The 13372-nt window shown below is 40.3% G+C and overlaps 1 protein-coding gene across 3 annotated transcripts in view; it reads left to right on the top strand.

Moving 5' to 3' along the window:
• GRM8 (glutamate metabotropic receptor 8) overlaps positions 1–13372 on the top strand; it is a 534221-nt gene that overhangs the window by 428262 nt on the left and 92587 nt on the right. For all 3 annotated transcript variants that reach the window (XM_030549179.1, XM_030549177.1, XM_030549178.1), the window contains exon 8: positions 1966–2102. In XM_030549179.1, the coding sequence (XP_030405039.1) occupies positions 1966–2102 (137 nt within the window). The remainder of the gene's footprint in view (positions 1–1965; positions 2103–13372) is intronic.

Here is a 13372-nt window from a genome sequence, read left to right as displayed (position 1 = left end):
AGAGCTCTGAGGAAGTTGATATGAGGACATTAGGAGGCCACAGAAACCTTATAATATGCATTATCATTCACAGAAACTCCCCTTAAAAGGATGCTAAAAATGGACAAATGCACACCTACAAGGGAGGGACTATGTTAGTGATATGCAAAGCTCAGGAGACTGGTTCAGATATGCAGCCCATCTGCTTTGTCCTTCTTTATCACTCTTTGGGGCTATATCATGGCATTGAACTACAGTCCTAAGAGAAGGGATGGTGCACCACTGCACCCCCAGTGGGAGTATCGGGAAGCAATGAGGTTGTGCTGAGAAGAATGTAATCTGCTGCCCTTCTTTGAGGGTGCAGCATAATCACCTCACTCTCTTTTGATTGGCATGTGGGGGAGACTGGTTTGAGCTGCGTCTCCACATACATCCCATTTGGGCTTTTTGAAATAGTCTGGAGCCCTTATGAATAGAGATTACAGTACTTCCTGATTCTAGGCAGGCTAGAAGTACTGCAAGAACAGACTTTCTTGAAATATTTTGATACTTTTGGTTCTGCCAGTGAGTAAGAAATGGACAACAAGAAACATAAATGTGTTTGAGCCTCAGAAGAAGTTTGGTTTGTGAGACAGGTGAAGGTCTAGCTAAACTCTTAAGTTTATCCAAACCAGTTCTCACATTCCTAAGATTTCTACCATACACCTTCTGTTATGAAGCATTCAGTATAGTTACGATGGTGACTTGTTGCGTGTAAGTACCTGAGTCAATCATAGGTTAAAATAATACATTGCATTGTAACTACACAGTAATTGGATAAAACATGGAAAGCCCCCACTTACTTACTTTTAAAATACAATGTTAAATGGTTGTTGACAAATGATCACAAAATGACTTTGAATTTATAACAATTGTTTGTAATTTGAACAGAATGTCTAGAGATTTTTGGTATGAGCTTTGCAATATTGCAAAATGTTCACAAAACCCTGAGTCATTTCACACAGGTAAGGCCACCAAAAGGCAACTCCCAGATGTGGACCTCCAACCTCATCCTGTGCTGAAGATAGTCTAGCTAGGACATGATTTGATACAGTCCCCCAAAGTTTTTTAACATTATATCATAGCAATTAGCTCCCCACTTCTGCAAGTGTAATCCCACATTGCTTTCTTCCCCCAACACTTTGACTGTTCTCTCATTTTCTAATTTTCAGGGTGGAGGGAGTTGGAATTTGCCACACCTTCAGTACACCACTCCTGACAATTGTAATTGCTGAGAAACTCAGCTTAATTCATCACTGAGTTAAACCCGTTCTATGCTGGTTTAGCTCTATTGACTTAATTAAGGTTCTATAACTATGTCAGCTGGCAATTGTCCCAGAGTGACTGTTCACTAGCTGAGACCAGCAAGAGTCCATAGCACTCCAGCAAAATGCTTTGCTGCTGTTTGCATGCCTCATATGCTGGGCCTTGGGGTGTGTGGTGCAAGACCAGACTATGCAAGCTTTAGCTGAGAACTCCCCTATGTCTGGGGAACTTTCAGCTGACTAGACACAGCCTGACTCTTGCCTGTGCTTTTCTTACACTGTGCTCTAGTGCTTAGGTGAAGGTGTTGACCCCCATTGAAGTCAGTGTGAGTTTTGCCATTGACTTCAACCGGGCCAGGATTTTATCCTTGCTGCTTATAATAGCTATCTAATGTTAATCGATGTTAAACATTTAACTGAACATTTGTCTTTGTAATTTGGTTTGATTAATTTTACAGAGGTTAGCTGGCACTGACGGATAGTTTATATTGTGAGGCAAGTAACATCGCACAATGGCCTTTTCTTTACAAGCTTTTTAGGCTTATTATAATGCTGGCAACATTGCATGAAAACTTGCTTGATGTGCTCATATCAGATTCTTTTATTTTTTCCAGAACATGTTAAAGAAAAAAAAATGTTTTTGGAGGAACTTTATTTCAATTGTTGTTCAACATTTTTGTAGGGAGTGCTGGAACACCTGTTATTTTCAATGAAAATGGAGATGCACCTGGGCGCTATGATATATTTCAGTATCAAATGACCAACAAAAGTGCAGAATACAAAGTAATCGGTCACTGGACAAATCAACTTTATCTAACTGTAAGTAGCAGGTTGATTACATAGTTGTCATTAATGAGAAGTTAGAGCATTTGAGCTTTTGTTTAAAAAACACATATTTTTTATAATTGGCAGCAGCAAGAAAATTTCCATTTTTCTCCTGAGTAAGGGAGCTACAACAATATCTTGTATTTTAGCACAGATATCCTCCTGTTTTTCCTCTGTTCCTTTAAACTGTATTTTAGAATCTTCTCTATAGCCAGTTAGGGGTAATGGAAGTTTCTTCTTCATAAGTCGGCTATTTCACAAAATGGTTGGATGTACACCACTCATGTCCTCAATGTAAATGGGTGCAACTTCCTTGAAGTCAAAGGGCAGATTTGTCCAACAATCACTCCTGACTTCAGATCTCCCACATGAAAGTGAAATACAGGGCTACTGTGCTGCCAGACTGAAAAAATGTTAATTGCTGAACATGAAAAAGGGAGAGGCTGGAATGAAGTTATGGCTATATGTTTATATTGTTAATCTGGATTACACTTCAACAATAACATCAAGAATAATAAATAGTCCAGATTCATGCATTAAGGTGCCATAAAATGAAAATATACATTTCTACTGAAGTAGCTGTTGTACATAGTGTTCATTTGGGCTGTGGGAACATTTCACATCAAAACCTAAAAGCGAGCAATTTTACCAGATCCTGGGTTTTAGTATGAATCCAAACCACTGTTCAGGCTTTAGGAAACATCAAAGAAGACTTGAGCTGACTGAAGATCCTCTTTCCCCTTCACAGAATGCCGATCTAATTATATCCACCCTCCCAATAGATACCAAATCCCTTCATATTCTTCATGCGCCCTGCTTAATTCAGGCAGTTCCAAGCCCATCCCTACCTGGTGGTCTCTGCTGGAAAACAAAAGGCCACCAGTCTTTTCCTCACTCCATCAGATCTTCAGGAAATAGCTGGTTGGCTGGCCTGCTCCCCATCTAGCACGTTTTTTTTAGTGGGAATCTAAGTCTAATCCATAAAATGCAGGTGAATTGACAGCCAATCCTGTCCCTTCATTGACCATCGGATCCACTGTTCTTCAGATCCACTGCTGCCACACTGAAGATACTTTACCTCACTCTGGAGTATATTTTCAGCAGAAAACACCATATCAAATGGGGAATCCCTACAACAAGGGGTAGGGCCAGCTATGCACACTCTAAAGATGCAGATAGCCACCACCTAAAGGGGAGAGGCTGCTGGCTGTGGAACACTAGCTTTCTTTCATAAAATAGCACAATGTAAGGAGTAGGGAGAATTATGGTCCTAGGAGGAAGGTGCTGAAATTCACCAGTTTCAGCATAAACCAAGCAAAACTTACAGGGTTTGGTGTGAGGTTGGTTTGGAGTCTCTGCAGTGCTTAATTTGTGCCTGGGCTTGTCAGGGCTGAGCCCCAGCACCTCTAGCTTGACTGTTTAGAGCCCCAACACCTCTGGGTTTGCTGCATCAGTTATGAATGTAAAAAAAATTGCTTGAGCTCCAGCAACTCTTTCATTACAAAATAAGCACTGAGTCTCTGCAAACCTGAAACACAAAATGCACTTCAGGAAGTGTGAAGCTTGATGGCTGGATCCACCCATTGGTGTTTCCTCATATTATGCAAACCTCAAAGAGCCGGTTTCATACAGCTCTGGTTTTCGGTATAACAGGCCCATAATAAATAATAACAAAAACAAAGCTATAAGTATTTACAAATTATTGTTCCTTTGAGACTACTTTGCAGTAATTATCAGAGTGATACCAACAGTGGTACAAATAATAGCTTCCCCTTTTCAGCCATTGCTCTGATAAATCACTTTACCATATCTACCATTTAGTTTCTATTGCTGCTTGGCCAGATGCCATCAGTTCATTTTTGGGGACCAAATGGAAGCCTACAAATATGCAGCCTTTGATAACAGGTTATGTGTCTGTGTTATCTCCTTCTGGTAGTTTTCTATGAAAGGGAGAATGCCTCTTTGTATCAGTCTGCTGAGTAATGTAAGAGAAATAGGAGAGGTGGAAGAGAAGTGCTCAACAGCATAAGGAGAAATGTACTAGCCAGTTCCTGAAAACATGAGAACAAGAACTGAAACTAAATATGTGTTCATAACAGTTAGATTCTATATTCCATGAAACGCTACAGTTTTGGGAGGATGTGAAATAGCTTGTTGGTGAAGAGAAATATTTATATTTAAATATTTTACACTTTTCATAATTATTTGCACTCTGTTTTGTTTTTAGTTGTAACTGCATTCATGTTTTCTTCAAAAAAAAAAAAATGACTAAAGCTACTGTTCAGTCTTTAGCTTTTGAGTCCTGTTGTTGCTGGTTATTTGTTCTTTTCTATATAGCGTCTGTATGTCATATGGTAATTACGATGGTGTGTGAAATAAGGCTAGACTGGCAAGTACCAGGGACTGCTGAACACACTGTTACGACTGAGTTATACAAGCACACCTGTGTCTGCTACAATCTTGTCCTCCCATCTCTTTCTCTCCTACTTCCTCTCCTATTTGAGTTCTTATTCATCTGCCACATATTGTCTACATTTTAGATTATAAACTCTCTGGGGCAGGGACCGCTTCTGTGTAATCGTGTTTGCAAAGTGGCTAGTGCAATGGGTCCTAATCCCTGTTTGGGTCCTTACTCACTCGCACAATAGAAATAAATTAATTATCAATAATGATGATGATAGGTTTTGTTCAGGTTCTATTTTCGTATTCACCAAGCTTAGTTCATGTGTGGGTGTTATTTTATCTACTGATTACCTATTGTAACAAAATAATATATTTCTTTCACTAGATAACATTTATTGGGCACCAGGTAACCTTTACTGCTAATTACCAGCACTATTAATCATCACATTGCAAACCATATTATGGTCTTTGATCCCCAGTGGAATTTCCATTGATGGCAGTGGGTGTATCAAAGACAATATACTGGTGTAAAGATAACAGAGCAACCTTTTACATTACTGACCTACAAAGGACAGGCCTTTTTATTTCAATATCTTTCTCACCCTCCAGAGTGGAGACCTTCCTTTTAATGAAGCTACATTACATACCCAGTTGTTAAACGTCTGCAATTTTTAATGAATATTAACCAAATATCATCTATAATACCTAACACCTAACCTTTTTCATCAGTAGATTTCAAAGTGCTTTACAAAGGAGCTCAGTACAGTAACAGCATTCCCATTTTACAGAGGGGATACTGCCCAAGGGAACCCAGCAGGCCAGAAACTAGAATTCAGGTCCCTGCTGTGCCACTCTAATGTTTGATGCATGATGCTACACTTCTGTTCATATGGTCTGTTCCAGCTTCTGCCAACATTTTCATTTCAAACTGCTTTGTAAGCTAATACACTTTTCTCATAAATATACTTTATTCAGCAAATGCCATTCTTCAGTGAACTATATTTTTTTGAGCATGATAGTGAAACTTCATAAAAGTTTTGTGTATATTCTAAGGGCTTTCTCTGTGAACAATCAATGGCCACTATTAAGTTTAGCTAAGGATTAGTACATTTCTCTGTTGCGGCGTATTTAACTAGAAATTTTTTCAGGATTGTCCAGGATATTTTTTCTATCAGATTTTAGCTGCTAGTCCCCTCTGTTACACGGGCTATAGTGCATCAGACTACCCTCTTGTCTGGTCCTGACTCTAAGCTGGACCTTCAGGATTTGTCTGCTGGGGACTTTGGTTCTTCAGAAGTTTTTTCACTGGCTCCTCAGAGTCTTTTGGTCAACTTGTCCCTCTCTTGGCGTAATATTGGCTTTTCCTTTGGGCAGAAAATACTAACACTAGTATTTAGATAGAGTAGTTAAAGACTCTGTATCTGAATCCCTAAAGGTTTGTTTGTCAGCAGAGTTGGCTGGCTTCAGAGCTCCTTCTAGCTAGGATATGGGTTTCTTCCTTTAATCCTCAGTCATGTTAGTGCTTTCCTTCAGGCTGACTGACCTTTCAGATTCCCTCTGCAGCAGCTATAGCTTCCAGAATCAGGGTTTATGATTACTGCGCCAACAAGAATAAACACTTTAACCTGACAATACTAATATGGAAGCAAAGCAGCTGGCAAACACAACATAGAAGCCAAAATAAAAAAAAAGCATAGTTAACTCCTAGATATACACTTTAACACGAGAACAGAATTTTGTTTCGCTTAGAGACATCAGACACTTGATCTTTACAGGACCAATCTGAATGCAGATGCTTAATCAGATGCTGTCAAATGAATACCACAAACCCAAAGAGCCTGATTCTCATTCACAATAAGGCCATGTTTTACCACTCTGGCAGTGTATTTTACACCCACTTTAAAATCCCTTTACACTCCCAGACTGCTGTAAAGGGGCCTCAATGTAAATAATAATCTGGTGCAAAGTGTTTTGATTTTTATATTATGATGATAGCCCTAAATTTCTATTCTAAAGTATGATCCTTGACAATAAGTTAAGTGCCTGCTTGTGATTTCCATTTGTTTATTACTAGTAGCAGGCAAGGTATTTCAGAGCAAACACTGAAAGAAATAATACTTGCTTCAAAAAGGTTCTCGTATTCATAACAAATAAGAAACACATCAAGGACAGAAGTTTTATTTCCACCAAAATATCATGTTTTATTCATTTAGCTACAGTACTCTGCATGCTAGGTCACATGTAGTGCTTCCCAACAAATGTGTGGGCTTAGCAAATTTGAGCCCTCAGCCATGTAATCTCCACAGGAGGAAAGCTGTTAAAAAACAAGCTAGCAGTCCTTGGCATTTATGAATTGGCAAATGTACTTCCTTTTATGATGAATAATGAATCTCCTTTTAGAACTTGGGTCACTTAGCAGTACGTGTTGTAACATGAGTGCTAGCTAGAAATGCTTACTGACAACTTCTCTCAACTGCAGTAACTAGACAACTCCTGAGCCAAGAAGATCAGATCTGAATCTGAACTTCTCCCAGGTTGGTCATGTTGAGCTCTGGGGCTTTGGTTTGACTCAGAATTTAGAACAGCTAATATCTGGGCTTGTCTGGAATTACTTCGAGAAGCAAGACAAGAAGACATCTAAACATAATAAAATTTTTCAGTGAAACACAGGAAGATTTATGAAACACTGTACTTAACTTTCTTTCCTCCTACACTGAATAGAAGTTGGGGAAGAAAAAAAGCATCACAGATTTACAAGATTGTTTTAACAGTAAGAACAAGCCTGGTCACTCAGATTAACAGAGACTGTATACAAGAATGTTAAGTGACTTGTTTATGGCTTTTATTCTGTGGTGGCATCTTCATTGAAGTGCTTTTCAGCTAAGAAAGGGTTCAATTAAACCTTTGTGGATATGAAGATCTAGCAGAGATGGTCATAATCATAAGAAGACAATTCAGGTCTTAAGCACAAATTTTGGTGAACTGGTGAAGACTGGACCCTACAGAGCAGACGAAACATACCTTCTGGCAGCAGTGTCACAAGAAGAGGTGTGTCAGTGCTCAGTCTCTGTCCAGTGGCTAGAGGCCTCACAAATTATAAGCCTAACCCTGTAGAAGAGAATCAGAATTGAGATCCCTCCATTTTGATGAGTCGGAATTAAAATGATACTGACTTCCTGTCTATCTAACAACAGAAAAGCAAATGATATAAGAAGTGCATGATGTTTTCTCCACCGGTAGTAAACAAGACTCAGGGCTTGCCCTAGGCCATTAAATTTCATTAAAGGACCCTGTAAGGGTTCCCCTGTCGGGCGAAGGGTCGCCCTTCGCCCTCCGGGGCGCCTGGGAACCAGGCCGCCTCACTACACAGCAAGCAGTTCAGTCTATACAGCGACAAAGCCCATCCTGGCTCAGGGTGGAGCAACAAACACAGGTACAGGGCTCAGACCCTCAGGCAGGGCTGAACAGTAGTTCAAGTCTGTAAGTCTATAAAGCCCAAGCCCTGGCTCAGGATGGGGCAACGAGCACAAGTACAGGGCTCAGACCCTCAGGCAGGGCTGAGCAGCAGTTCATGTAGGTTTAAAGGCCTCCTCAGGCCAGGGAGAGGGGGAGTCGCCACCCCTGGAAGGGTGGCGGGGGAGGGGGGATGCAGGCACTCCCACTCCACTGCATCCCAGCCTGGGGCCCTAACAGCAGCAGGCAGTCTGCTGCTGGGTCAGTGGGGATCCTGGCTGCAACACACTGACATCGGTTCTGGCAGTGCTGCAGCCAGACTGGGGTGGGCTGCCCCCGGGCTACTTCCACTCTCCCCCTCCTCGAGTACCTGAGTCGTCGTGGTGTCAGCATCACCATCGGCTCCTCAGGGTAAGTGTCCACGGGTGGGCTCAGCGAGTCCTCTGGGTCAACGGCCCCCGTCCGGCTCGGCGGCTCCTCTGGGTAGTGGGAGCGGGGCGGGCTCGGCCAGTCCTCCTCCGGGTAGTGAGCAAGGGGGAGACTGGGTCGGCTGCTGCATTCTGCGGCCTCCCCAGCAGGAGCTCGGTCGTGGATGTCTGGCCTGGCTGATGGCTGGGGCCTTGCAGAGCTTGGAGAGCCCACCTTTGTACTTCCGGGTCGGTGCTTGACCCTTTGCGGGGCGGGCCCAGAGCTCCGTCGCTCTGCCCAGTCCAGCCTCCGCCTGGGCTCTTGGTCCTCTGGGGCGCCTGGGAACCAGGCCACCTCACTACAGACCCAAAGAATCTACTTTCTTCTGTTAACTAATATAAAGTTGATTTTATAAAAAAACTGTTGAATTCAAACTCAAAGAATAACAGTGGAAAACTTTAAAAAAACAAAACAAGAACTCCTAGTAGGAGCACCTAATAGAAGATAAAAAAAAAAGTTGGACCACTCCTCATCATCTTAATATATTTTACTATATGGTGACCAGGGTGGTTGATGGATGCGCTTTTGCATGCAAATTATCTCATAGCAGTACAGTTCAGCCTTGCTTTCCAACAATGCAAATGATCATGACATTGATCAGGTTATCTTACAAATAATACTGAATGGATGGACAAAAGTGGATTTTCTCTACTATTCCTGAATAAGTTCCATTGACTTTCTCTGTAGTATATGGTAGCTCAAAGCCAGGCAGGAAAAGACCATTAGATAATGTTGGGGAGAGTTGCTAGGCTCCACTAAAATAGACCCGGGTGTTCAATAGAATTGACAGATGAGTATGACTCATGTTCTCCTTCACTAATAGAGTCTGAATTCATCAGGGAGCCTCTTTGCAGGAAGTGCAGATGCCAGCCTTAACAGCCCAATCGATAACAGCAGACAATGAATGCAGTCTGTGGGCCAGTCTGTGAAACAGGCAAGTTGGGCCTCAAAGAGATTATTTTTATAAAACAGCACTTCTGTGAGTGCCTAATTAGGAAAACAGGGAGAAATGGAACATTTGTAGCATTGGGAAATAGCACATCCCAATGTTCTTAAACATTTTACCTTTGAAGAAAAAAGCAAAATGAATACAGATGTAGAAAAGACATCAGTTGGTATGGAGAAGTACTTCTGTTAGATTGGGAAGCATATGGTACATTATTGAGCACCTGAACAGACCTTTGATTCAGGGTTCAAAGAATTGAAAGATACATAAAAAGAACATCATATCTTCTCCTCTGAAGTTTACTGTATGGCAGAATTAACAGTCTTCCCCCCCCCCCCCAGTGAAATAGAAGTCAGGGCTTCCATGAAATGCTATGTACAGAGGAATCAAAGTGACATGCAGAGGAAATGCTGGACTTGGATAACCATTTGTTCATCATTAGAAAGATGCCAGATGCCAATAAAACTGCCTCTGCTCAAGAGCTAAGACAAATAGAGATTTTTCTCACCTTGTCTGGGTCAGTGAAAGTCAGGTTTCTCCAATGAAGTATGGGGTTGCTTACACAGTACAACACTAGGAAGTGTGATGAAAAACTTGACTATGAATTTGTCACAAGCCTCTTGCTTCAGCAGTAAGTATTCTGTCATTTTTGTGATCCTTACATACAGGAAAGATTGTGCTTTGAAAGAACTATGCTTTAATAGCCATAGCATGAGGGATTGCAGTTTATTTTTGTGTACTTCTGATCATTTCAAGAAATATAAAGAGCCCCTATGGCATATGATAAATTAAATCATCATGTTCAGTTTAAAATAAGTATTTCCTCTTTCACACTCAAGGCCACTGTGCAACGATAGAGCAACTAAGAGCCATTAAGTGTTGGGGAAGTTGCTCTATGGAACTTGTCAATGTTGTTATATTTGACACAGAGAAACATCTTTTCAGGTATAACAAGTAGTTCAGTGAATGTGCTGCCAACAGTATGTATGCAGCAAATTGTGAAGCAGTGTGGAACATGGGGCAAAAAGTAGGCTATGGCCACCAGGGTTGGTTGGTTGCTTTTGTTGCTGAAAATTAAACTTTACTTAAAATCTGAAGATATCATATTTATTGTTAACAGCCAGGGTAGTTGATTAAATTACCCTTAATTGTTGTGCATTTGCTTTAAATAACTGAACTCTACTTCTAAATGAAGAATCATTACATTGAAGAAAACATTCTGGAATGGAATTTTCGGGGGATAGTCTTCTAAAAGAGAACCACCATCATGTGGCAGCTCATTTACGAATTCATATTTTTTTCTGTTTACTTTATCATACTTTATCATGTTCTGGCTTTTTATGTCCCTCACAATAGAATTAGCTAATTTATAGCACAATATATTGTAAAGTTTGTATATTTATACAGTGTTTTTATCCAGATCAATCTCAAAACAAATTTTATTAACTGATATGCCAAGTAATCCCTTTGTGCATTTCTGGAAACCATCCAACATTGAGAAAAATAGTTGCTAATTAACAGTTTATATACCATTACAGTTTAGAGTAGGAAGTGAAGACAGAATAGCAAATTTCATTGAAATTTTAGCTGAATTTAGGAAAGCAGAAGTATTCTGAGGTCACTGGGGTGTAGGGAAATAGGGGATGGTATAGAACTATGGGGCAAGTTGGGGTGCAGTTCCAGCTGTAAGTGGATGACACTTAGTGCTGCTGTGCTGAAATCAACATGGGGAATTCTATATTTGATCTAGTCCTAACAGATAAACATGGACTGATCACATTGTTAAAAATTAATAGTGGCTTGTATGTAAGTGATCATGAATCAATTTATAATGTGCAAGCAGAATAAAGTCCAGACCAGTTCTATACATACTTGGTGCTTTGACCGCGCCAGTTTCACAAAGTTGAAAACAATTATGAGCCAAATCAGCTGTGAAGAAGAATTTAATCAGAAAAATGTGAATGATAATTGGGAATCATTTAAGAACACTTTATTAGGTTCCCCAAAAGCCACAATCTTGCAACTGAGGAAGAGCCCTTGTGGTGGTTTAAAAAAAAAAAAAAAAGACCTGATTTACAGGGAATTGAAGGCAGTTTAAAAAAATTATATATAACAAACAGAAGAAAGGGGAAGTAATGATAGTAATGAATATAAATCAGAAGTTAGAAAATGTAGATAATTGATAAGGAAGCCAAGGGACACAAGGAGAAATCTATGACCAGAAGACTTAAGGACAATAAGAAGTTTTTTAAAATACATTAGGAACAAAAATAATCCTGACAATTATATCTATCCACTACTAGATGGAAATGGTAGAACGATCAATAATAATGCAAAAAGGGCACAAGTGTCCAATAAATATTTCTCTTCTTTATTTGGGTAAAAACAGATTATATAGTCTCATTTTATGTTAGTAATAACACCCTTTTCATTCCACAGAGTTAAACAGGAGCTGCTAAAGTTAGACATGTTTAAATCAGCAGGTTCAGATAACTTGCATCCATGAATTTTTAAAAAACTGGCTGAGGAACTAGCTGGACTGTTTGTTGCTTTTCAATAAGTCTTGGAGCACTAGGGAAGTTCCAGAAGACTGGAATACAGCTATTGTTGTTGTTGTACCAATTTTAAAAAGGGTAAATGGGATGATCGGGTTAGTTATAGGCCTGTAAGCCTGACATCAGTCCCAGGCAAGAATAATGGAGCAGCTGATACAGGACTTGATAATATAATTAATACAAATCAACCTGGGTTTATGGAAAATAGATCCACTCAAACTAACTTGGTATTTCTTTTATGAGATTACAAATTTGGTTGATAAAAGGTAATAGTGTTGTCATAATATATTTAGACTTTTGTAAGGCATTTGGCTGGTACTGCACAATATTTCCATAAATAAACTAGAACAATATAAAATTAACATGAAATATATTAAATAGATTAAGAACTGTCTAATTGATAGGTCTCAAAATGTAACTGTGATTGATGAATCATCATCAATCCCTCAGGGATTGTTTTCTTGGGTCTACACCATTTACCATTTTTTCTATTACCTGGACGAAAACATAACATCATCACTGATAAAGTTTGCAGATGACACATAAACTGAGGGAATGATAAGTAATGAAGAGGGTAGGTCACTTATTCAGAGCAATCTGGATCGCTTGGTAAACTGGGTGCAAGCAAACATGCACGTTAATTTGGCTAATTGTAAGTGCATACGTTTTATCATTAAATGTGTATATCTAGGAATAAAGAACATACTTACAGGATGGGCAACTCTATCCTGGGAAGCAGTGACTCTGAAAAAGATTTGAGGGTCATGGTGGATAATCAGCTGAACATGAGCTCCCAATATAACATGGTGGCCAAAAGAACTAATGTGATCCTGGAATGCATAAATAGGGGAATCTTGAGAAGGAGGAGAGAGATTATTTTACTGCTGTATTTAGCTCTAGTGTGACAGCTGCTGGATTCTGTGTCCAGTTTTTGTGCCCACAGTTCAAGAAGGATGTTGATAAACTGGAAGGGATTCAGAGAAGAGCCATGTGAATGCTTAAAGGATTGGAAAACATGCCTTATAGTGATAAATTAAAAGAGTTCAATCTATTTTAGTTTACCAAGAGAGGTTTAAGGGATGACGTGGTAGGGGCCTTCGGTGACCGGGTGGCCTAGCGGCTATACCATTGGTCAGAGGGGCTAGAGGGAAACCCGGACCCTCCCCAGGGCCCTGTGTAGTTCAACCCCTTAACAGGGGAGATGGGTCTGCCTCTTGACCGGGGTGGTGGTGTTCAAGACTCATTTCCCTGGGCTAAATCCAGTTAAAGTATTTTTAACCTGGGGCATGGCCCCAAGCTAATTCAATTAGCCTGCAGTTGGAGCTTAGCTGCAGACTTCCCTTGGCAGGGGAAGGCTTACATGCCTCCAGTGGCTGTGTCCACTGATCCATCCACTTGCCTCCAGTGGCTTACTTGCCTCCACTGTTCCATCCCTTCAG

The sequence above is a fragment of the Gopherus evgoodei genome, chromosome 1 (genome assembly GCF_007399415.2).
Source record: "Gopherus evgoodei ecotype Sinaloan lineage chromosome 1, rGopEvg1_v1.p, whole genome shotgun sequence".
Taxonomy (NCBI): Eukaryota; Metazoa; Chordata; order Testudines; family Testudinidae; genus Gopherus; species Gopherus evgoodei.
Note: the sequence above shows the minus strand (reverse complement) of the source record. Positions and strands in the feature narration are given on the sequence as shown.